At 41.3% G+C, this 25,266-nt stretch overlaps 1 protein-coding gene across 1 annotated transcript; it reads left to right on the top strand.

Moving 5' to 3' along the window:
• The first annotated feature begins 244 nt into the window (after positions 1–244).
• Positions 245–25,266, top strand: tlcd2 (TLC domain containing 2). Its single transcript, XM_053423205.1, has 4 exons — positions 245–785; positions 1,736–1,818; positions 4,867–4,949; positions 21,870–25,266. Exons 1-4 carry the CDS (start codon positions 607–609, stop codon positions 22,254–22,256), a joined length of 732 nt encoding a protein of 243 aa, XP_053279180.1. The 5' UTR covers positions 245–606; the 3' UTR covers positions 22,257–25,266.

The raw sequence follows: 25,266 nt of genomic DNA, 5'->3' as shown, positions 1-25,266 counted from the left end.
TTTTTTTGGTCAACAATCCCTTTAAGTACATTAATGGTCAGTACCTACTGCCATGACATATACAGTATATCTCATACACACTGCTCAGTAAATCTGTTTTTCTCAGTCTGTGGTGGAGAAATTTCCGACGGCTCGTGAACGTACAACAACACATGTAACGTGTTTATGGCCGCGCCCCTTCGTAGTAGGGCGGGCGGAGCGCGTGTTACATTTGTCTCCAAGTCACAAAGTTACACAAGCGACCGATGAGGTTGTAGAAAAGGACGGTTTCACAACGACACGCGCAGCCGCACAGCTCACACCTGTAACCCCACACACAGACACACACACATATATAGAGAGAGACTCAGCGGGAATACCACAGAGACACGAAACAAGAGAAACCATCAGGTCGAGTCAGCGGGAAAAACCATTTGACACAGCCGGGCTCGACTCCTCTGTTCGGACACCACGTTGTTTTTTCCCCCAGCGCTTCCACCGCCCATGTCAAAGTGATCTCCATCGGTAACGAGTCTTCTCCCGTGCGGGGCCACGCTCTTCGCTGTCCGCTGCGCTCACAGACACAAGTGTGGTCGGTTCCCTCTGCACATCACTGACGTTTCAGTCATGGACCTGAGCTCAGTGATCGTCACCACCGGCGGCTCCGCGGTCTTCTTCAGGCTGGTCAACGCCGGGGTCGGTACGCTGCCCATGCCCGAGTCCGCCGTCAGGAACGCGTGGAAGTGGAGGAACATCTCCACGTCGGGCGTGCACAGTTTCATCACCGCGATATGGGCCGTGCTCAGGTAAGTTCAACACAACAAACTCTTATTTATTAAAATTACCGTTATCATTTTAATTCTATCAGGGGAGACACTATAATACACTGTGATACTTTACGATGATACCTTTTTGATCAGATGTGATAGTTGACAATATTATATGATAAGACATCATACAATACTTCAGGATACGATTCTTTATGATACTTTTAATAAGACATGATACTTTACAATATTATATGATATTACCTTATACCATTCTTTGCGATACTTCAAGATACGATATGATAGGAGATACCTATGAAATCCCTCATGGGGAAAACACCTTACACATAGCGCATGGCAACAGGTAATAGACATTCTTTGTATCGAGGCAGTAGACAATTGGAAAACACAGCTGCAAGGTGACCATTAAGAAAGTATGAGGATCCAAAAAATTTTCATGAATGGATTTGGGGAGTTTTGTAGTGGTTGTAATCAAATTTTAGTGAATTATCAAATAATTTACAGACTGCTGTTTGACTTAATTTTTTGTTTCAATCCAGGCAATATGGCTAAAATTGAAATTAAGATGAACAAAAAACCTGTATATCCTATCCGTTGATATACATGTTATCGTTTTCTTTTTAGGTTTAGAATAATTTTTGTTCCTGAGTGAAGGCTGTGGTTTTAAATTCTTCTTTAAGGGGCAGAGTATGAAAAACACTTGATAAACAGCTTTTTACAAATCTGGTGTCGATCAGTCATGTGTTATACCTCCTCACTGTGTTACACAATGATCAAGTAATATATCTCGATACATCTATGTTGAACCTTTGTTATATTGTTATTGATGAAAATTCAATTTTTATAATTGTTGATGTATCACTCAGCCTCACAGTTAATTTTGAATGTAGACAAATTTGGCCTGGTTCATCATGAACTCTCTTTTTTTACTCTGAAAGTCCTTATCTGAACCGGTGTGTTTTTCGCAGCTTTTTCCGTCACCCGCAGATGGCCGAGGATCTGATAGAAACCTACTCTGTGTTTTCTCATGCTTTGGTGTCGTTTTCCATCGGTGAGTAGCAGCTCCACAGTGTTCACTGCTGAATTACAAGTTGAGTCCTCTGAATGGGACAGCGGAGGGGAGGGGCTGGGGAGGGTTCACCCAGAGAGATGCAGCCGCTGTCCTATGGCAAAGTGAGGAAGTAACGTCATCCAGTATTCGGGCTCCTCTCCTTCTCCGACGTGGTGTAATGGTTTATAAAGCCCATGAAAAACAGCAGGAAACTGAAGCCACTTTGTACAACACATTGTCTACAGTAACGAGGCAGCCACAAACAGCTTTTCACTTATCAGTGACATTCTGAGTACTCAATGATTTGCAGCCATATTAATGTGCTCTATCATTTTACTGCTACACCCTGTGGCTGTCAACTGATATTCACCATATTGTTCTTACGACGGTGTATCAAAGTCAAGCTGCCTCTAATTCAAACATAGTCACTGCTGCCTTCAGTGTGAATTGGAGATTGATCTCTGACTCTTGCTCGTGTATTTCCATTTAGCTTGATCTAAGTTCACTTTATAACAATCCTACAGTCTGCTTTCCGTAAACCAAACTAAAAACTATCATGAATTTGATTTAGCTTGATGTCCTCTGGATGCATGCTACTCCACATTCTTAAAATAGCAACTTGCCCTGTTTTTTAGTATTCTGTCAGAAATATTGTGCGAGAGCGACTAGCGGCACGTGTGATCTCTTAAAACCATCAATTTGTTGGATCTGTGTTGAGCAACCAGTTCTCCCAGAGGATTCCCAGGATGTTTGACATTCTTCCATGAAGCCCAGCCCTGGAAGCTGGCAAAGCGAGCAGCATTGTCAGTGCGTGAAGATCAATGGGTGGCATTATGATCGGTCCCAGGCACCGGGCGTAACCCCTGGTACAGTCACGTGACATCACCGGGACAGAGACGGCGCAAAAAGGTTGATTTATGTGAGCAGTCCATATCAGATGTGGGTGGTAACAGAGAGGGGAGTCATCTGTATGTAAAAACTTGGGAAGAGCTTCTCCCAAACCCTCCCACCAGAGATGTGGTGTGATTCTTCTGAGGCGTCACTTAGTTTTCAGAGGAGTTCTATTCCAGCAGATGTGTGGATGGAGCTCGGCTACAATGGTTGTGGGCTTGTTGAATGAAGACCCTGTCCAGTGCCTTAAGCAATGTCCTGCAGAGAAACCCAAGTATGGTTAATGTTTAAGGGAGTCGGGCTGTTTTTCCCGGACCTGGAATTCTCCATGTTTAGTGAATTTCTTTTTACCCCTCATAGTTTAGTCATTGTATCCCACAGTTTATCATAAGGGCAGTGTACTACAGAAGTCCCTAATGGAACAATATGTACCATCATGCATTAAGAGACAAGAGGAGGGAGGGCAGCACTTCCCAGCCTTCCCTCTCTGTCGATTCTATTCCTTATTCTTATCAAAAATGTTTTAACCATCAGGAAGATGAAGACGGACAGATATATATTTGGCAAAAAAGTGTCCTCAGGTTATTCGCGATATTTCCAATTGTGCTTTTTTCATAAAGTTATTAATATTAAGTGTTAAATAAACATATACATTTATGATGGGATTTTCCATTGGCTGGCCGACGTTGTAGTGGTTATTGAATGAGGAGGTGATTTTGGACACAGACTATTTCTAATAATAAAATATGAAGTTACGTCTGATACAGAAAAAAAAGCCATGCTGATAGTGAATTTCAGTTCTGCTTAGAGAAGACCCCAGAATGTAAGTCAAGTTGACCCCGGCAGCAAAAACAAAAAGCCACAAAGTAAGATTTTCACATGCTGTGGTAACTTGATCAGTTTCAGTCTAAGCTAGTGTCATAATCAGGTTTCTCATGCCTAACTAGATTTTCCCATCAGTATCATTATGTTGACTAATTGGTTTAAGAGAGGAATCCCCTGAAACTCACTGCAGGAGACGTTGAATCGACAAAACGTATCAGCTACTTCACCTGAAATCAACTTTTTCCTCTGCTGTCTTATCTATTCAGGCTTTTAGGTTGATGGCAAGTGAAAAGTCAAAGCAGTGTTTGATACCCTTGTTCTCAGTGTAGATCTTGGCTTTAATAGACACTGGTTGATATAATAATAATAATAATAACCTTTTTTGTATAAAACTTAGTTAGAAAGGGCTTTATAGAATAAACTCAAACAGAGCTCACAGTCGAGATAAAAACCCCAAAACGTGAAAAAAATTGAACATACAGTCAAGATAAAGACAGCAAAACATATTTATAAAACAACATGGAAGGGAGGACCTAACTGCAGGGTGTTCAGGCTTCACAATGGCATTTTGCCCATATTAGTTTTTATAAAATGCTAAAAATACAAAGCAAGATCAGATTTTCTTGTACTGATTACAGTTCTATCAGATGGTGCTTCACGAGGATACTGAGTTATAATAAAAACACAAGTGCGAGATGAGAGATATGACTCCTCTTGCCGGAGTTGACGGCTCGTAGAAAACCTTGACCTAAACTCCACCTCTCGTTGCCATTGTTGGAAAGACTGCATTGTGTAGGAGTTCCCCTTGTCCATTGTCAACGGTCTCCTGAAACAATATGGACTCTTGTAGAGACCACATAATGAAAATAAACCAATCAAATGCTATGCAATGACGATCTTGCAATAATGACTTGGTCCGGGGGTTTGGTAGCAAGGACGTTTGTTTATGTCGAGAAGAACCAAACTACGTCGTCACAGCGACAGAAGGGTCCTGGTGTCAGATTTCAAACATAACGGGGGGGGGGGGGGGGATTAATTCCTGCTTCGCCCCTCTATCCTCAACACTTCATTATTTTTTTTTCAAGCATTCAGAAGCGCGGTCCCCATGGATACGGCTGGTGGCAGGAAGGATGGGTTGGGGGGGGGGGGTGGTGGATATGAATAGCCCCTCACCAAGACACATATTGGTTGCTGTCGTCATGGAAGCAGGGGTCCTCCCGACACACTCGATGAAACCCGAGGCTCTTGCTCTTGTCATGAGAATCTGTTGCGTTGTGGTTGATTTAATGAATCGCTGAACCCTCAAATGTGATCCTCTGCTCATTCCCACAGGTTACTTCATCTACGACTTCCTTGACATGGTGCTCAACCAGAAGCTGAATCAGTCCTGGGAGCTTCTCTTCCATCACATTGTGGTAGGTCTATCAAGTGGAACTCACAGTTAAAAACAAAGCTGTGGTCCGAGATTTTTTTAATGTTTTGACCGAAGCTGTCACCGAGAGGAGAAAACCTTCCCTTTTGTATACCAGTGAGAAACCGGAATCATGAATTCAATAAACAGTGTAGCCACAGTCTGTCCGGATCTCGCGCCAAAATTCCAGCACACCTGTCAAAGTCACTGACACGGGGAAGACAAAATACCGGTCTTTCTTGTTGAGTTGCAAAGACCGAGTGAGGGAGGAACAAAGACAAACATTCCAGTGTGACAACCCCCCCCCCCCCCCCCCCCACCCCCCACATGCACACACCCCTCCCAAGCATCGATCCTCCCGTCATGCCTCCAGAAAGATGAACTCCACCCAACTCCCTGTGTCTGTTTGCCATCCGTTAAAGCAGACAACACTTTACAGCAGCGTCCTGTCAGATCCGCTCATCTTCATGAGACCGTAACCCTCGCTCAGCGGAGGTATTTTCCTGAGAGTAGAACAACTCAGACAATTTGACCCTTCCCCCCACTCCTGCTTTGAAAAGCTGTGGAAAATAAATAGGGGAAAGACCTGAAATGGAAACGTAGACACTACACCCTGAATGAATATTTTCCTCCACTGCTTCTTGCTGCTGACCTAAATCCAATATGCTCGGTGTGTGTGTGTGTGTGTGTGTGTGTGTTTGAGTGTGTCTGTGTGTCTTTCTGTTGCCAAGCTCTTGTTATTGTAGTGCATTGCTCACCCCACAGGGGCTGCATGGGTTAAATTTTTATTGTAAATGTCTCTTGACAGGATGGGAGAGGTGTTGTACTGTACAGCTGCGATGATTTACGTTTGTGTTTGGCTGTTAAAACAGGAGTGGAGTTTTTATCCTGACAGATGTAGAAATATTTGTCTGCAGCATATAGAAATGAGGCCACTGAAAACCTGCTGTGTGCTGCGTGAAGAAAAGAGGATAATGCACACGGATGTTCCAGTAATGGAAGGAAGACATGCTCAAAATAGCTATATCAACATGCTTTATATAGAAATGTAAACATACGATCTAGTGGACTGATAAATATCACTTAAAACGTTGAGGTCTCTCATATATCTCTAGTAAATATAACCTCTGTTCAGTATCTCACACACAAACGCACTGAGGACCTTTAAACCAACACAGAGGCCAAACTTTGCCAGGAAACTGGTTACAGCAGTTTACTGGTGGCATGAGAAGATATGGGAGCTCCTTGCAATGAACACATGGCAAAACAACCAGCATGACAAACACACAAAATGTGTGTGTAATCACTAATCAGCTACTGGAGTCAGCGGATGGTGAAACCTTGTGAGATTTCATTTGTCCATCACTTTTCCCATCAAGCACAATGAGCGCTGTGTGCTTGACCAGAGTAAAGTTTCCTCCACAATGCAGCAAGTAAAAGTCATTTACCACAAGTAGTGTGCTGAGGGAAACCAGCTCTTTCAGGACAGCTGCATTCTCCTAGTTACTCTTCTTTAACAACTGTTACTCAACTCATTGGTTTCAAAAAGTTGACTTCCTGCTCATGAATCTCTCATCTTTGTACATGCACAGCTCTCCTCCACTGCAAACAGTACACTGTCAAACGCTCTAGGGTTTAGTGAATAGGCACATCTGCACTATAATAAACTTAAGTCAGTAAATACGGACTTGCAAGATAATTTATTTGCAAATAATCTTTAGGTTTTTTAAGTGGAGATGGCACCGGCCTGTGGCATCAGGGCTCTTTTGTTTCAAAACTAAATTTAAGTCTTACCTGAATCAATGTTTCACAGTTTAAACTCTGTTACACTGTTGGAAATTCTCATTTTAGATTAGTTGTATTAATACTGTGGCGATGTTGTCTGGATCTTTCTGTTGCCAAGCTCTTACTCGTGTTGTTGAAGTACACTGGGTTGAATTTCTACTGTAAATGTCTCAGAGAGGATTGCAGTTGGCTTGTACTGTACAGCAGCAATGATTTACATGCGTGTTTAGGTGTTAAAGCAGGAACCTTTTTGTTTGTTTGCAGCCTTTCGTGCTCGTTTGTTCCTAAACTACATTTAAGTCTCACCTGAATTAGTGTTTCACAGAGGAAAATCTGTGCTTCACTGTTGGAAAGGCTTGTTTTGGATTAGTTGTGGGGACACTGTGCGGATGTTGTGTGTACAATTTGTTTGTAGATCGCAAAGGCCTTAGTTTGAGAGTTTGAGAGAAGATAACCATATCTCCTCTTTTCAGAAAGTCTTGTTTTTTTCTCCTCCACTTCCTGTAACCCTAGTGAATGGGTGCTTTGGTGAGGCAGCTGGCTATAGATTGTCACTAGACTGTGGGAGGAACGCAGATTTCTTTCTCATTGACATGGCTCTTTGTGCTTCTCTGCTGTCGCTAGCTCCCTTCGTTTCCCTGCTGCGCCATCATTTAGACTTTCATTCATTCTTTTCAACGCGGTTCACTCCTTGGGCCGTTCTCTTTCTAGTCCTTTTACGATCTTGCCGCCTTTTTTTTCAACCTTTTCCTGCAACTTTTATAAATGTGGTTATTGTGTTGGAGGTTCGTGAAGGGTTGTAATGCAAGAGAACCACATCAAAACAAACAGGATCAGATGGTCATACTTTCCGGTGAAGGTTAATCTGCTAATTTTGGCTGGCCAATAGGAAAATAGAAACTTTACATTGATTTATTAGTACATGTTGTCACGCCGCAAATATCCATAAATCCTTCTTTTATCAACACCACTTATCCTTTGAGGGTCAATGGGTCGATGCATGTAAAGCAAGTCTGGACCAAGTATGTAATAATTCCTCATTAAATTGTTTACAAACAACTAGACATATATAAATCATAAACTCCTTAATGTAGGTAATTATGTTTTAATGGAGATAATTGAGCTCAAAATTGACATCTGTGGGACAGTTAGACGCTACAGCATCGACTGTGAGGGAAAGCTGTCATCAGGTTTTTTATAGATTGGCCAAAAGAGTTGAAATAAACTTTTTATAAGACTGGCTGAGTTTTGTTTGAAGAGTCAAACCTGTGTTTTTGTCTCATTTTCCTACTTTGCTGTTCTGCTCTGTGGAGCCCCCCCAACTCCTTCATAAGGGTTTGTCTGCACTTCTATATACTTTTCTTTTCTTGACATACCTGCAATCTGCCATGAGGGTTTCCTCTCTTACACAAACATATAGTGAAAGACCATGTGGAACAACTCAAGACATGTTGATGCCTGTTGACGCAGACCAGGAACAGAATAATAGAGTCAACCATTCCATAGAACGCCCCCCCCCCCCCCCTTCTTCTTATTGACTGTAGTGGAGATTACAACTTCTTATTTCTGTCTGAGAAACATGTTCCCGACGCCCGATGAGATCCTGTCAGCCTCAACCTTGTTCTTCCATTGGAAAACAGGAAGCCCTGATAGCTCTGCCAGAAATAGGGGGCCTCTCCGTGAGAAGATTAAATATGTATGCCCTTACTTTATATCGTATAAGAAATACAGCATGCAGAATTATTCAAGTAATCAGAAATGTGCAGATCCTTAGATGAAAGAGCAGATTACATTGTTTCTTATGCTGCAGCTGGGCTGATAGCAGCATAGTTAATGTAAAACCAAGGTTTGTTTGCTGTGCTTGTAAAAAGAAGGAACAATTTAACGCAGCACCCATCCCATGGCTGTTTCAGCCATGTTTGTTTATGAAACACTGAGCCTTTAGAGGTAGACGGACAGATTTGTTCTTTGATGAAGAGCGAAAGCATCTGAATAACAGTATGACCAATGTTCTCTACTGAGATCTATCATTAATGATAAACAGAGGAAACACAGAGTCTATCAGTTTGGCCCTCCTGCTGTCTCTGTGCTCTCAAAGTTTGACGGTTTGATGTTTTCTAACATCTTTGCCGTTTCCCTCCCAAAAGTCTCTGTCATCCCTCTCTCATTAGTCTGAATTCAGTTACCTCTGTAGAGTGAGGCTCAAGGCCGGCGCTCATCTGAAGCAGATCAGGGCGTCACGGGTTAATCGGCCATCTGGCGATCTGCACTGTTTTCAATAACAACTTCTCTGCTCCGTCCAGTTGGGCCACCGCCAATTTATAGCTTTAAAACTGTATATGTAGGCCCTTAAATATTCTCCCCTCTAGGCTTAATATTGATCCCAGCTGTGTAACATGTAACCATAATTTATCCTCCAAGTAGCATTGTGTTAATAGTTGCTGTTACACACACAGAAATGATGAGTGAAGGGATTTTTTAAGCACCTGGGGAAGTCATACATTTCTCATTGCCACATGCTAGTTACAATATTGCGTAAATTTGGAATTTGGGAGTTTTCTCCTCCTGTTCTACGTAAATGCTCAAGATTGCTCCAACTGCACTGGTAGCTTTCACTGGTAGAACTAATGAAACAAACAGGTAAAAGTAAAATTTGTCTGAATAACAAAAGTAAGAGCAAAAGTAAAAGCCTTAGAAATAGATAGTGTACATAAAACCGAAATAAAAAACTCTCGAGGTAAAATGAGGTGAGATTTAAAGCTCTAATTACCCAAAGGATGATAATTTGTTCAGTTTAGGATTCACCGAGCTCAGTAAAATAGTTGTCACCTCTGTGTAATCCAGTCACTTAAAGGCCACATTAACAGATATCAGTGAGGTGATGTAAGGGGATAATAGACCAATAAGGCCATTTTTGATGAATACAACCCAGTGTGTTTCTCAACAAAACGAGAGAGAGGGCCATCCAACCTTGGCATAGAACTCACAACGATGATTAATGTACCTCTAATAAATGTTAAGGTTTCATATAACTGCTCCTTCCCTCAGTACAACTTTATTTATTCCCCAGTGACAGATTTCAGTTTATCAGCCTGTGTCTGTGTGAGGACGTCCCATTTTATGTGCCTTCACGCTCATATTTGCCATGTTTTTTAAAATTCAACCTCAGTCCCATTTTTCCTCTCCAACGTTGGTCTTGCACCAACCTCAGACATGAAAGGAAGTTTACAGGGCATGAAAATAGATATTTGTGGGAGGAGTGTGGCTCTGTCTCACAAACTCAACAGCGAATGTCTCTTTCGGAAAGCGGGAAAGTACCATATTTGGTGGTTGCTTATGTTGTCATTGGTGTGACGCCAAGGGCTCAACTTTAACAACCTGAAATGCATGATTTAAAGTGCATGGCACAAGTGCGGATCCAACTTAAACTAGTTTAACGACCGGGAAAAGGGTTAATGCAACAGTCACATGGTTCAAGGGTTAGCTGTGTTAAACTCTTTATTAATCGGTGCCGGTCCCTTCCCTATAAAAGACGGGGATACTTGCACCTTGGTGTGTTGTGGTGGGCAGACGGGCAGAGAGGACGCTTCTCCGCAAGAAGACTGTTTGTGCATAGGGCACCCTCCTATGCAGGGTACTGTACCATGTTGTTGGTGCATCCTTAAAATAACAGTGAAATCGTCAATCACTGACTTAAGACCAGGTGTTGTTGGTAGGCTGCATTATTCTTATAGTTAAGTTTGATGTCCATTAGTCGTTGCTGAATAAGCCCAAAGTTCTTATCTTGGCGCCGCCCTCTGACCGGTTATTCTGGGGTCACAGGAAATACAAAATGTGTGTGTGTAGACTTTTAACTTTAATCTGACTAGTACCAAATATGCTCTCAAATTTAGCTTTCCCAACAGATTGTACTTCTCATGTGCACGGTTTGGCTTGCATCAAAGCCGCCATCAGGATTCTCTAAATGGTTTGTTTCTCTCTTACAATCTCTTAACTGAATAGATGGCTCCGTCTATTTCCTGAGGGATATAGTTCTAGTGGTTAATGTTGCAACGACAACAATATAAACAAGCATGTTGTGAAGTGTAGCTTGGTTTGCAATATACCCTTTGCTTTGTTTTTTGTGAATAAAGCAGCCGAGGCCTCTCGATATCTTTTTAGCAGCAGCAGCTGATGTAGTATGTATGGTATGTTTTTGTTTTTGCTCGCCAGCCCACAGATGTACTGTGTTTCCATTCATCCACAGTCTGTGGGCTACGCCACTCCTCCGCTCTGACCCACAATTTGCTGTGACAGACCTCATGGAACCAGCGTTACTTTCTACAATCTCCAGCGTCAGCATCGCGTTTGCAAACCAAAGGCAACTGGAACATCAGCTGTATTTTCTTAGATGTTAGTAGAGCACACGGTTAACTGAGCGAGAAGGCTTCGTATGATTCAAAGCAACAATATCATGACATACTCAGAAAAATGAAGGCCAATGAGCGGGGGGAGAGACACGTATTGGAAAATAGGAAACGGAATATTCGTGTGTGTGTGTGTGAGAGTTTTTTGGCGGGCGAGGTTCATGATGTATTTCTCAGTAGCCTCATCATTTTGGAGGGAGAACCTCTGGAGGTTTCCCCCATTCTGTGTATATCAAGACTGGAGGACAGACATCTGGTCTGCACTTGAACCCCAGGCTCCCGAGACACACACACACACACACACACACACACACACACACACACACACACACACACACACTTGCAGCAAACCTCCTGTTTCCTGAGGGGGGCATTTCCAAATGTATGCACACCCCCTTACATTTTTCTTCACTGCCGCTTCCCTCCATATATGACACACACAGCCTTGTTTTCGACCCCCCTATTCTTGCATAACGTCCAAAACATCTCCTCCTCCACCACCTACTCTCTGCAGCTTGTCCCACCCCCTCACATGGACACAAACCAATGAGAGCCTCCACACTCTGCTAGTATTATATTGTTTTTGTGTGGGTTTCTTTCCCTCGTGGTACAACGGTCTCACACTGAGGAATTTCCTTGTGTGTTGTTTTGTGTCGTAAAGGGTTCCCTGCTCGAGTAATGCAAAGGAGAGAAACAGTCAAATCCACTCATCTATAGTTGCAGCTTCTTAACTCTCACTGTGGCACATTCAGAATGGATCCAGTATATAAACACAGCAGCAAAGTATTAATGGAGATAAAACAACATGCATTAAACTGAATTTAGTTTAGTGCATGTAAGAATGAGAAAGCTTTTAAATTCATGTGCGTTCTGATTGCTCACTGCTGAAAATGTCTCTTTGCTGACCTTTTAAAGACAGATAAAGAAAACTGCTGGCATTGCTGTGGAATTCAAAGTAAGGAAATAGGAGGAACTTCTTGTCAATAGACGTAAGAACATTTTGATAGTTGAGGGAAAGTATGCCAAAAACTGATTTGCAACATACTTGGTCTTAATCCCATCACAATGCTTATCAAGGGAGAGGAATTGTGAAATCCAGTGAAGACAAATAAACAGAGGCAGGTCCTGTCTATCCAGAAAAGAGCAGGCTATAGTGTGAATGAGCGTTTTAGTGCTTTACTACGAGGTGGACTTTGTTCACAGTTGACTTAACATGTAGGAATGCATTCATGTGCGTTTTGAGATAACAGAGGTCGACACTCTACTTGTCACTGCTGAAAGCAAGTAAAGGCGTTTGTGGGGATTTAAGTTGTTCTGTCATTACGACAGACTTCCATCAATTTGAATCCACAGAGAGGGGGAGGGGTTTGACTGCAGGGCCCCTCTCAGCAGTCATTTCCTGATTTCCTGTCCTGACAGTGGAGCTGACCTGAGAGCCGGATGTGACCCTGCAGAAGGATCCATGCAGGCAGAGGCCCTGGATGAGATCACTTTGGACCTGAGGGGTTCAAAGGGAGGAGTCGAATGGAGGGTGTGAGACTGTAAATAAATCCAGCGGCTGTGTGAAACTTTTAGATGTAGAATGTAATGACGGCTGTTTGAAAGGTAAACGGTTAACGACCCAAAAACAAATATAAATATTGGATAACTGTGTGGAAAAACTCTTTTCTTCGCATTCTAACCTTTTTCTCTTTCTGACGAAACAGTCAACTACTATAAGTTCAAACTGCTTGTATATTATATACAATTTACATTTTAATAAACACTTGCAGTGTGTTAACATTTTACAAGCTTCAATACAATGCAAGCAGGATGATGGAGAAACATTAAGTTACCATACAGACGTTGATTGGCCAAATGATCCTCATTGCCAGTCTCTAAGAAGCATTACAAACACACGCTAAAACAGGGGAGGTGTCAAGGTACCAGGCCTCTGTCATATGAGAAAAATGTAGCTGTGCCTTAGTCTAACACTGTAACTTTAAAAAAAAAAAAATTCAATGCTATCAAACTTCCTATAGAAATGCATATGATCGGGTATGTTTTTTTCCACATCGTATCCATGGTTAACATTTTTGTTTATCGCCTCAGTGAGTCATTTGTTCCTTTGTGTAAAACAAATCATACCAGCTTTATAGGTGTGGAGTTTATTTATAAAAAAGAAAAGGGAGAGGACATTCAGAAGAAGTAAGAAATCTACCGACTCTGACAGGCTTCATAAAGTCGGTCAGGTAAAACAGTCCATTGTTAAAACATCATTGTGTCGTGTCTCATTACAGTGAGGGGGGCAATTAATTAGTGTAAAACTTCAAATGATTCTTAATTTCAAAAGTTCCTCTCAATCGGGAATATGTGAGGTATTAAATATCAATAGCTATTAACAGACTCTAAAATGCACTAGAAGACTAATCGTCCTTTATAATATTACTATATGTTTACAAACGGGTCGGTAAACACATTAGAATATGCAATTGTAAATATATGAGTATGTGATGGAATAGAATATGCCAGAGGCACCATGTTTGGGTTTTAACAGCCTTAGTTTTCCTCTGGTGTCCTAGAGCCCTACTTCTCTCCTCCGGCTGTCTGTTCCACATCCTTGTGGAAATACCTGTGACTCCAGGGTGGAGAAAAGCAGAAAAACTAAAAAGATGCCACGGCAGCTGCCAAAAAAGGAAAACGCCAGACACGCAGTGTTGTAGTGGCCCTCAGGCACACTGAGACATATCCCAGTGTGTCACCCCATTGCAACACCACCCCGCACCCACACCCCGCTGGCCACACACCCGTATAAACACACACTCCTCACTCATCCCTGTCTGCCACACCTATAGCCTCGAACCAACGCATAAAAAGATAGAGAGCAAACTTGGCTGAGATCTAGCTGCTATGGGAATTACACATTTAGAAACCAGTGTGGGTGGGTACGCAGGCACGTGAGAGAACAGCTTGGCACTAAACACTAGTTTTTACTATTTCATCATCTTTTTATATTAACATGCTTCCCAGTGATCCCAGTGATCAGGGAGTTCCTCATGCTGGTTTAGTGACATGAATAAACACATTCTACAATAAAATATTATAGAAGTAAATGACCAGTATTTTGTATAATGTATGATATATTTGCACAAATGGTTTATATCACTCTTACATCCATGTGATAAATATGAAACTGGATCGAGCAGCTGGTTTGCATATCTTTGCACATTTACAGGAAACAGTGGAAAACAAGAAGCTCGGTCCAAAGCAACATCTGCCTTCTAGTATCTTTTGTCCAAGTCTTCTTCAGTTGCAAGTCTTCAAGTATATAGCACTTTGTGCTGAAAATGCTGAAGCCTATTAACAATATAAGTATTTCTGTGTTCGTCTTAATGAGCGATGCGATGCAGTGGAAGAGCCTTAATAACTCAAAGCAATGAAAATCACCACCTCTCCCTTCTCACCCAGTGCCTAAGTACGTCAAAGGACTGTGATTCACCCAAAAACATCTATCAACAGTGACACAGCCTCGCCCAGATGAAGAAGACTCATTCTGTCGGCATGTTCTTTAACTAACACAAACACACTAACAACTAAATACCTGCACAGTGCTCATTTATCATATTTGCCTTCAATCCTTCAATAATTGTGTTTGTGCTCATCGAAATTTCTGACCACACGTCTGTAACAAGGAGGAGCTGAAACGTCTTGCTGTGCTGCTGTCAGCTGACGAGAGTTAACACGGGTCGCATGATGATACTTATTTATCTTGGTGTGTGTGTGTGTGTGTGTGTGTGTGTGGGTGGGGGTGTGGGTGTGGGTGTGGTTGGGTTAAGACTTTGTTTCGGGGTTAGAATTAGGTCAAGGGTGAGGGTTAGGCATTTAGTTGGGATGGTCAGGGTAAGGGGTTAGGTTAATGCATTATGCCAATGAGTGTCCTCACTGATAGCTGTACAAACGTGTGTGTTTGGGGGGGATGGGGTGTGTCTGTGTGTGTGTGTGAGTGATCATTATTGTCTCACCTTTCAAAGCTAAACATCTTTCCTTCCATTTCCTCTTGTCGACTTTGAGCCTCAGTGAGGTCCTCCCACCTCCTTATTGACCCACTGTCGGTCTGTCGTTGACCAGATGGCAAACATATCTCTCAGCTTCCGATTAGTTTTCTCCCCGTCGACTTCACCAGGCCACTTGTAATTTAAAATTATACCTGTGTATTGTCCAGTCTTGGACAAATCTCCACCACAGACCACACTGGTCAAGCTCAGATCACATATTGTTTTTTTCTTTTCTGGACAATGATGCTTTGTTGTGAATGAACGATTGTCCTTGGACAACTACAATAAATATTGAACAAGATACATGAAGTTAGTCTTCTGTACTGAGCCTGTTTTCTTGTTTTATTTTAACAGTACTTCTAGGAACAAAAAAACAATTTGCAACACCTTTTTTTATTACTTAAACCAGAAAAAAATATTTCTCCAATTTGATAAGAAGCTACAGATTCAAAATACTATATTACTGCGCTGGTGTACATTTACAGCTCTTATTAGAAGATAAATACTATATGGTGAACATAGTGATAGCCACTCTCTTCCATGTGTCAAAATATCGTATATGGGCTTACACACACACACACATACACACACTCACACACACACAGTATCATGAGGTTCTCATAAGTATCTATGTCTTGTAAGTGTGAGTTGTGTGTTTGTGTTTGTGTTTGTGGTCATAGCTGTTGAAACCCTCCTATTTGGGGGGATTAGCTGGTCTGACACCCTGTATCTGGCTGTTTAAAGCATGTCTGCCAGCACCTTCCACCTTTGACCTCCGCTGCTATGAGAATCTAGAGACAGCATGTTTTTAGGGTGAATGGTGTGGGTGTGCGTGTGGTTGGGTGTGTATGTTTGCAATGTGTGCTAGGCTTTGTCAAGCTCCTGTGTTCTAAGGTTGATTACATCCTTCATCTCACTGCACCACCCTCCTTGTTTTTTTGTCTGATGACATCATATCATTCAAAACTCACTCTGTAAGAAACGGGCCGCGTCAGTACTGAGCTTCAGCTCCGACTGAGCCAGCTGAGTTATCAGCCCGTGGTAGGGAAACTGGTTTGACATGGAAATCCTTAATCACCGTTCAGTCTGCCTATTGTAACAGAAACGGTGTATCTTGGAAGTCGAGCCAAGTTTTAAATATTTTAATAGTCATTAATAAAAACAATCATCAGCATTGCGTCGTACATGCTGCTACTTCCATGTATGGATGTGTGAGAGAGTTGAAGGACGTTCAAATGTCTAGCACACCCAACCTGGTGATGTTTAGGCTAAGGGAGAGAGAATGAGAGCAGGTGACCTGGTTTTACAGGTGGGGGGACATAGCACATACATGCTGTAATGGAGAAACGTATGCAACATGTGAAATTCCACATACCTCGACAACTCTGTTCAATGATCAGGTCTTCAAATCCAATTACTAGCTTCTGATCAATTTCTCAAAATGTTGTCTTTCAGGCGTCAACTTCGATTTTTCTAGCTTCATCTTTCCCTGTGGTTGTTGTCGTCTTCAACTCTGAATACCAGAGTGGCTTAGTAGCTGACATTTCGACCCGATTGTTCTTTTTATTTAAGCTTTAACCAACTTTTTGGTTGACCTCTGCAATTTTAGTTTTGCACTTGGTTACCATCTTTGCACTCCGTGTTTCCCCTCTGAAAGCAAGTCGAGAGGGTCCCTCACCAGGGTGTTCAGAACATTTAATTGAGCCCATCGGGACAGAATGCAAGCAACAAACATCCACGCCACCTTGTTTTTCAGACCTTTGCTTGAAATGTATCCAGGTGGGTATAACAGTGTAGGTTAATGTATACAAGTGCCAGTGCAAAGGTTAAATAACACACTTCTGTCCCAGTTTAACCTTAATGCTACACGCCTCAGTCCGAAAAGTCCCTGTCCGACGGGATTTTAAACTGAACGTGCTGTGCACAAGAATAATGTCTTGAGTGACATCACAGAATGTTTTTTTTTAGCAATAACAGTTACGATGCAATAATGAAGATATAACTTAAATCTGTTTTAATATTGTAAATGAGTAGAAAGCTCCTACCAGATTGATTTTCGATTTTGTTTACTGTTTATTTAACCAATTGTGTTGCATTGAGATTAAAAAATCTTTTATTTGAGTGAGCCCTGGCCAAGAAGTAAGCAATAGACAATCTGCTAACACTTAATATAAAAACGTAAACTAAAAACAGACAATAACAATTCACTGAATCATAAAGCTAGAGAAAGCAGAAAGGACCTTAACTACATTTTAAAAGCCCTACAATAGCTGTAAATACAGTTGGCAAGTAAAAAGGTGTCATTAAAGCACAAGCTCCTATTACTGGTTTCAAGTAGGATTTACTGACACATATAAGAGGGGAGCAAAGCGAGGATGGATTTATAAATAGCTATGTACCAGTGATTGTGTCTTCGCCCTGCCAAAGAAGGACACTTAACTGTGACCTGTCACATGGTGGGACCAACCTAAAAGCACTCGAGTATATAGTGTCCAACCATGTAAGCATTCAGCTTAGAGTTTCAGAGTTATGTACAGTATATACAGTAAATCACTAAAATCAAGCAAAGAACATAGCCTAGCCCCTCTGACAACATAGAAAAACAACTATTCCAAAAAAAAAGAAAGAACTTAAGCGTTTGTTTCTTTCAATGTCGGAAGTTGGCATTACAGCAGTAAATTATTATTTTATTTGCATAAAATGTTTGTGCATTTGGAATTTTTAACATAACTATGTCAAAAATTCTTGACATAACTATTAAATAAAGTGGACCCAAAACTAACCCTTGGGGTACTCCCTTGTAAAATATGGTACAATTGACAATGTATCAAAAATAACTTTGAAAGATTAATACTTAAAAAGGCTATGGCTCCAGATTATCTGGAACTGCAGGTTTTCTGGTGTCCAGTGAACCTACTTGACAAGGGAGCTAAGGGCTGGAAAAAAGAGGGGAACAGAGGCAGTAATGTGCCGCTTGAACAGTCCTGCTTGGCAGAAATGGATATGGGACCTTAACATTGCAAGGACTTAGTTCATTGCAAATATCAGGTGCAGCAATTGTTCTATTCATTTTAGCTCACAAAAAGTCCCCGTCCCTGTTATTTAAATGATCAGTCATTGCAAACAGTGGAAAAGATGAGTCTTGTCTGTGTTTTGATGGCCTTTGCTGAAACCAAATTTTCAATTTGACCCAACAGGTGTTTAAATTTCAATTTTTACGTAGTGTATTTCCATGACAGTCTCTACTTGGACAGTATTTGCTGGTGTATGTGAAGGTCAAACCTCAGCAGAGCTTAGTGTGGAAAACCTGCGAACGCTGAATCATTCTTATTGTCCGATAGATCCAGGGGCTGGTGGAGGGATTAGTGGGACTCGCTCCCACCACTTGGTGCAGACATAATTTCAGGGTGTGGGAGCCGGTCCCTGTCTTTTATGGATGGAAGCCCCATCCATGCACACAGAGGGTTGGCTAGCTGCTTGTGTTTTATTGGTGGGATCAGTGATCGCAGTCACCTCTCCAGACCAGGAGGACGGACACGTGCGGCTCCTTTGTCCATTTTATCTTTTCATGGTTCATCGTTTACGTATACTGCTGCCGGCCTTGAAAGGTTTCACTGAGGTGTAGGTAACTGGGACATAAGGCTTTGACATTATTGAGTTTTACATAAAGGGTCATTAAGGTCCACTGAGGTGCTCTGTTATCTACCTTTATACAATGGTTAGGTAACGCACAACTGTCATTGGCTGATTGCCATAAACTGACACAAATAGATGTATGAGAGTTGAGAGTTAACCACCATAAAACTAGATGCATGTGCAGGAGGAACATAAGAATATCCTTTTTTTTTACATCAAGCATCTACTTTGTGCTGGAATGATTTTTCATATTATTTCATGATCTTGAATTTTTGGATGTCAAATCCTTATCGATCATTATTGCTCTGTTCACCGTATCCTGTCTTATTTAAATTTGAAAAACACCTTGCCTCTAAATTAAGCTTATATAAAAAAAACACTTATTTAATTAATCTTTCTCTCATCTACAGTTTTATAACATTTAGTCCCAATGATGTTGTTTTACGCATATGTGTAACTGACTCACACAGCGAGAAAACAGAGTTGGTTATGAAAGTATCTTCATCATCTTATCACCAGGTTTTATAACGGTTTGTTTTGACCATGACCTTCTTATGTCATGTTTAATCATCCTAGATCAGGTTACACGTATCCAGGTTGAAGGCCCACTCTTATGGTGTGTTGATGTGGATGTTATAACACACACACACTTACAAAACTGTCCTTCACGTGTTGTTTTTAGTGCGGGTATTGTTGTTGTAAACTGAGGGCAGGGATATTCCATAGCAACCCACCTCAAATCTCCCACTTCATGTCATATAGAAACTCACACTAAATTCAAGGGACCTTGCAAGAAACCATTAGCTCAATAATTCCTTATTACTTATCTCCTTTACGTCAAATTATACATATAATATGTTTTTCTGTAAAAAAGCATAGCAGTCAACAGAGATTTACAAAGAGACTAATTAATATGAGTGAGGTTGAATGACATTTATTTTAGTTTGAGCAGAGGAACGGACTTGAGTGGTTAGATCCCAGCAGTAAGTAGAGCACACTAGAACAGTCCTATGAATCTATGAGGCTCTAGGTACCAGTGTGTAGAGCCTAGACCCTGGTGTGAGGAAGGGAGCAGGAAGTTGGGACATCTGATGAAAGACTTTTGATTGGACGGTTGATTGGAGATGACCCGGTATCCAGAGTTGAGGTGGTGCAGGGGCGGGAGCTGGTCACTCAGGGATCGTGGTGCTGGAGTGACAGCTGAATGACAGGAGGAAGAGAGAGCATTTTAAACTCAGTTTAAACAGCGTACAGGTGATTGGCTCACAGCAAGTGCCACGTTGTGATTGGATAAAAAGGGAGCGTGAGCTGTTTTAGCCAATTCGTAATGAAATATTGATTGTGTATGACCACTAACATCTTAGTCACTGGTTATTTGTTGTTGACTTCTAGAACAGGGTGCTAACTCACACCTCATTAATCCAGGAGTTTTCCGACATTACCTGCTATTGAAAACATTTCACAGGAGAGTGTTTGACCAGCACTGCAGTGTGATCTCACGTGCGTGTGATCTGACTGTGTTTTCCCATGATGCCCGGCTGTAACAAATCAACAAACTCTGTTTGGAATTCTTCATATTTTAAAAGTTTTCTCACTGTACATTAGAGATTAATGCCGTTATTCTAATAACTTCCAGGTTTATTTGATCCATGGTTTACTCTTGAACTTACTGGGCCCGATTCTGCCATTTACCGCTGCGACAATCGGTCAGTCCATCACTTCTCACAGGAGATCATACCCAAGTTACATTGAGCAAGAAAATACATTCAGGGTTAGGAGTTGGAATTGCAGTGGTTCCATGCTCCATATTCCAAGTCAGTGAACCATCCAACTCATTTTGAATTTGCCGTTTCCAGATACAAAATTGTACAGTTTTGCTTTAATATCAGCTACGAACAATTGTAATGAGTTTTTTTTTTTACAGCCAGTACAACACGTTTCAGTGAAAGAAACCTTTTGAGCTAAAGACAGAAAGATCACTAAGGATGCGTAGTGTTCTGTTGCTTTATGTGCTTCAGATGCTTCACCTGACTGTTTGTTTCCCATGAGAGACGGCATCCTGTGACCACAGACACTTACACAAACACAAGATGCTTCTCCAACAGAGCCCTGATTGATGGTAAAGGTCAACCTCTCGCACAGCAGGCTCATCCCATGACCTTGAACACTTGACTCTACTTTGGACGTAACAGGGCAGCTAAGATGTTAATGATTGTGAAACTACAGTCCAGTCTGTGTGAACACAGTTTGTCCCTGAAGTGTGCTCTGAGTGTGAATGAGGCTGTTGAAATGCAGCGCTGGTGTGAGTGGGTGCCGGCCCCAGTGGGGAGTTGGCCGAGCAGCCTGTTGCAGAGCAAACACAATTCTGTCGTCCAGATTTTACACAGCCGCTGTGAGTGTGTTAGACGGCAGCACAGCATACCAGATACTGCTCGTAGTCCTTTCCCCTGACTCCTCAGTGAAACGTCAGCAGAACGGATGTGTTCAGTTGTATGTCAGACAGGTTTTCAATACGGATGCTGCTGCTGCCCCCTTGTGGAGTTCATCAGTGTGTTACATCACACACTTTAATAAGCACTGCTCAGCAGAAATCAGTCCTACCACGTGATCAGTATCTGTCAGAAGTGAAGAAATGGAAATCACCTCTGTCATAACATTGTGTTGGGTAATATGAAAATCTGACACGGAAAATTGTTTACTGCTGGAATAAAAATACATGTAAAAAACTCTAAATGTGAATGTTAGGACCGAGCTCATAAGGGTGAAGGAAACAACATAAAACCAGTTTTTGTAGGCTGAAATATTTAATGAGATTAAGGATGTAAATTAGGTTTGAGCAAACTAAAAGAGGAAACATGGCTAAAGAGGCTGTTTGAAAAACAACAGAGAACTCCAGAGCAACAGAGTTACCAGTTATCTAAATAGTTAAAGCTAGGTTTGGTAATTTTGGAAAAGCATGAATCAAAATGAATCCACCATGCTGCACACTATGTATTAATATACTGTTTTTCAAATCCTCTGCTACATCCAGGGTAACACTCCTCCTCCCTGTCTCTCCTGTAGGTGATCTCCTGTTTCGGCTTCTCTGTGGTCACAGGACACTACGTGGGCTTCGCTGTGGTCGCCCTGTTGGTGGAGATAAACTCCATCTTCCTCCACCTCAGGCAATTGCTGCGTATGGCCAATATCGCCGCGGGAACGCTGTACCGGGTCAACAGCATAATCAACCTGGGCACGTACGTTGTGTTCCGCATCAACACGCTGGCCTGGATGACCCGCTGGCTGGTTCTCAACCGGGACAAGGTGCCCCTCCTTGCCTACACGCTGGGCAGCGTGGGCATGGCCATCATGACGGTGATGAACATTGTCCTCTTTTATCGGCTGCTCCGGAGTGACTTTCTGAAGAATAGCACCCGAGAAACGAAGAAGGAGAAGGAGAAGGAGATGTAGAGGCAAGGAGGAGGATTCGATTTCACCCACTCATTGCTGTACGTTTGGCTCAGATTTGGTACCATTTTGCCTTTGTGTTCAGTACAGTAAACTCATAGCTGGGAAAAGAGCAAGCTTTCTCATATTGTACAGATTGTAACCGGTGTGCCTCGTTCCAAACACAGATCACACGCAGCCTTTATCTTTAGCTTTGGCTTCTGTCCTCTTTAAGTGTCATTAGTGGCTCAGTGATGCTAAACAAAGGATTAATCATATGAACTCGTAAAACAACACACAACACCTTCATCGTCCTGCAGGGTGATCCCTCTAAATCTAAAATGTAGCTTATGGTAAGTGAATATGCACTGTTTGTAAAATCAACCCTCCAGCACCCATGTATGAATTAGTAGAATACAAATCCTTTGGGTGTCTAACACTAAAAACTACAGAGGTGATTATTTCTTTCTTTTTTTTTCCCACCAAATATCCTCAACCAAAAACCACGTGCTACCTCGCAAAGCTTCCAACAGTCGTTTACTTCTTTCAAAAACGATCTTCGCTGTCGGTGTTTGGCTGGTAGTTTGTTGTTAGAGAAGAGAAAACGGTAGGAACAACTTCAGCCAACACCAGTCCTCAAGCGAGGAGAGAAGAGGGTACTCGGATGGTGAAAAAATACAAAAATACGCCAATAAGTGGCATTTCAATTAAAGCAAAATAGATTGAAACCATAATAGCCTTTTTTTAAGGATTTCGTAAAAAATAACTCTTAAAGCTTAAACAAATCAGTGATAAGTCAGAAAAACTTAAAAAGAGTCAGCGTCCATCAGTCAATTTTATTTTGATAGAGTCTCATGATGGCGGACAGTCTGCAGTAGGAGCTTTCAGACTACCTGTTATTCTTCATCTGACCTGTGGGTGGCAGCAAACTCCTTAACATCACCTCAGTGGCCTCAAGACCACCAGAGCTGTCTTTTATTTTGTAATATCCTCAGAAATCTGTGCCATTTAATTGTAAGTTGGCACAGGAAGATCAGGAGAAATCCTCAAAGTCAGTGTTTGATCAAGCAGGTCTGAGAGCTGTGAATACAGTAAACTGTGAAGAACGCTTCTACCTACTCCTCCCACTCACACTATGACATCATGATGATGCCATTTGTGTTTTTTGCTTATTTTTTGTATATTAATTGTCTGAAGGGGTTAAATTGTGTATATGTATAATTTATTTGTACTTAAATAGTAGTTGGAGATTAAGAAAGAATGAACACAGTGTTCATTGAAATTCCCAGTTGTGAAAAACAAGTCGATTATAGTGAAGCTGATTTTGTGAGTAATGAACTGTGGGACGTTTTTCCACTTTGGTTAAATATTGTGATTTGTTTTGTTTTTGCTGCTGTCGAAACCCCAAAACGAACTATTTCACAAACGCAGCAGCAGTAAGCTCAGTTCAAAGTAAACATTACACAAATTGGAAAAGAAGTCAGTTTATTAGGAACACCAAGCTAAACAAATGCAGTCTAACACAGAGCAGTCCTGTGATCGATCTCACCATCATCAGGCATCATGTGGAATTTTTATAATAGCTCCAATGTTTTGGGGTTGTCCCCTTGGCCGTCCCATTCTTGTGAACACGATATTTCAAGAACACCTTGAGTGAATTTCTTCAAATTTGTTCAAAATGTTCAGTTTGACTCAACGATGAACTGATGAGATTTTGGTCAAAGGTGACTTTGACCTCACGTAACAAAATAGCATTTAACTAGTGATTCGATTTTGGTTGTTGAAGGCCTCAAAAAAAGTTTTTGGGTTTCTTGAATATAAAATCTCATGTCTGCCTGAAGGTAATTTTTTTCAAACTTTGATCACTTGGACTCAGAGATGAACTGATTCGATTTCAGGTATGTTACCATACATGAAATGTATCTATAAATGTATTTAAATACACTGAACAATATAACCTTCATGAAGGGAGGATTTGTTGCTGAACTGAACTGTGTTGGACTCAATGTATTTTGCAGATAAACAATTGACACAAACAAAGTCCATAAGCACCAAGACATGGCTGCACTAAACAGACTGCACTGTTTTGGGAGGAAGGCAGTAGAGGTGGAATTATTATTATTGTTGTGAATTAACTCCATGTTGCCTTTTTATGAGAGATTATGCTTTTTAATTTTATTTTAAATTGCTAGATTAGCTTTTCTTCAAATGTTTCGGGCAGCTTTGTGGTTCTAGTTAGGAAAACTGGTGATGATTGAAAGTCTTTCTAACAAACAAGCTTATGTTTGTGAATGTTTTGTGCAAAGCTGTAATGTTTTTGGAATTACACATGTTTGATAGCAGTTTTCTTCATGATGTTGGCCGGTGCTCTTATAGGACAGCAGTCAAGTCAAGATTCTGCCTAGATAAAAGATACAGCTCTTTTCACTCCAATTCTGGTTCTTCTTGTTTCTTATGTCTTTGTTTTCTAATCATAATTGCCTGAGGCCACAGGATGGTGCTGTGGTCTTGTATAGTTGTGATTTTTTTGGTGATTGGTGAAATATTGATATTTATTGAGGATTTTACGGTTAAAATAATTCAATTTATGAAAACTATTGATACTGTGCAGCTCATCAAGGACTGATCCAACCGTTAAGTGGGAAAACCTTAAATACTGAAGCATCAGAGACTGGCTGATGTTTTTAAAGTAAAGTAAAATCATCTGTTGTCTCTGAGCATCAAACTATCACAATATTTTTCTTTCTGATGAATATTAGTCAATGTTTTTGTCAGCGTGTGTCATTTGTACAGATGGGTTTTCTTTACTAACTCACAAAGCAACATTCACAGTGACATCATGGCGATGGCAGTTTCAAATAAAGGCTGGGTTAATGGGGTCAGCCCTGCTCTTCCTGGAGTCCACAGCAAACAAACCTACCTTATTAGTTGGACAACAGTTTTATTTTTAATGTTTTGTAAATGAAAATCGAATTTATGTTTTTTTTACAATAACTATTTGTTTAACGTAAAAATAAAGATCATTGAAATGAAA

This window comes from Pleuronectes platessa, chromosome 5 (assembly GCF_947347685.1).
Source record: "Pleuronectes platessa chromosome 5, fPlePla1.1, whole genome shotgun sequence".
NCBI classification, from domain to species: Eukaryota; Metazoa; Chordata; class Actinopteri; order Pleuronectiformes; family Pleuronectidae; genus Pleuronectes; species Pleuronectes platessa.
The sequence above is the reverse complement of the archived record's forward strand: the minus strand, read 5'-3'. Positions and strand labels throughout refer to the sequence as shown.

Excerpts from the sequence above, each read along its gene's own strand:
- tlcd2 (XM_053423205.1), top strand. The coding sequence starts at position 607 with ATGGACCTGAGCTCAGTGATCGTCACCACCGGCGGCTCCGCGGTCTTC. Across the intron at positions 786-1,735 it reads GCGATATGGGCCGTGCTCAG|CTTTTTCCGTCACCCGCAGA; the intron begins GTAAGTTCAACA and ends TGTTTTTCGCAG. Across the intron at positions 4,950-21,869 it reads TTCTCTTCCATCACATTGTG|GTGATCTCCTGTTTCGGCTT; the intron begins GTAGGTCTATCA and ends TCTCTCCTGTAG.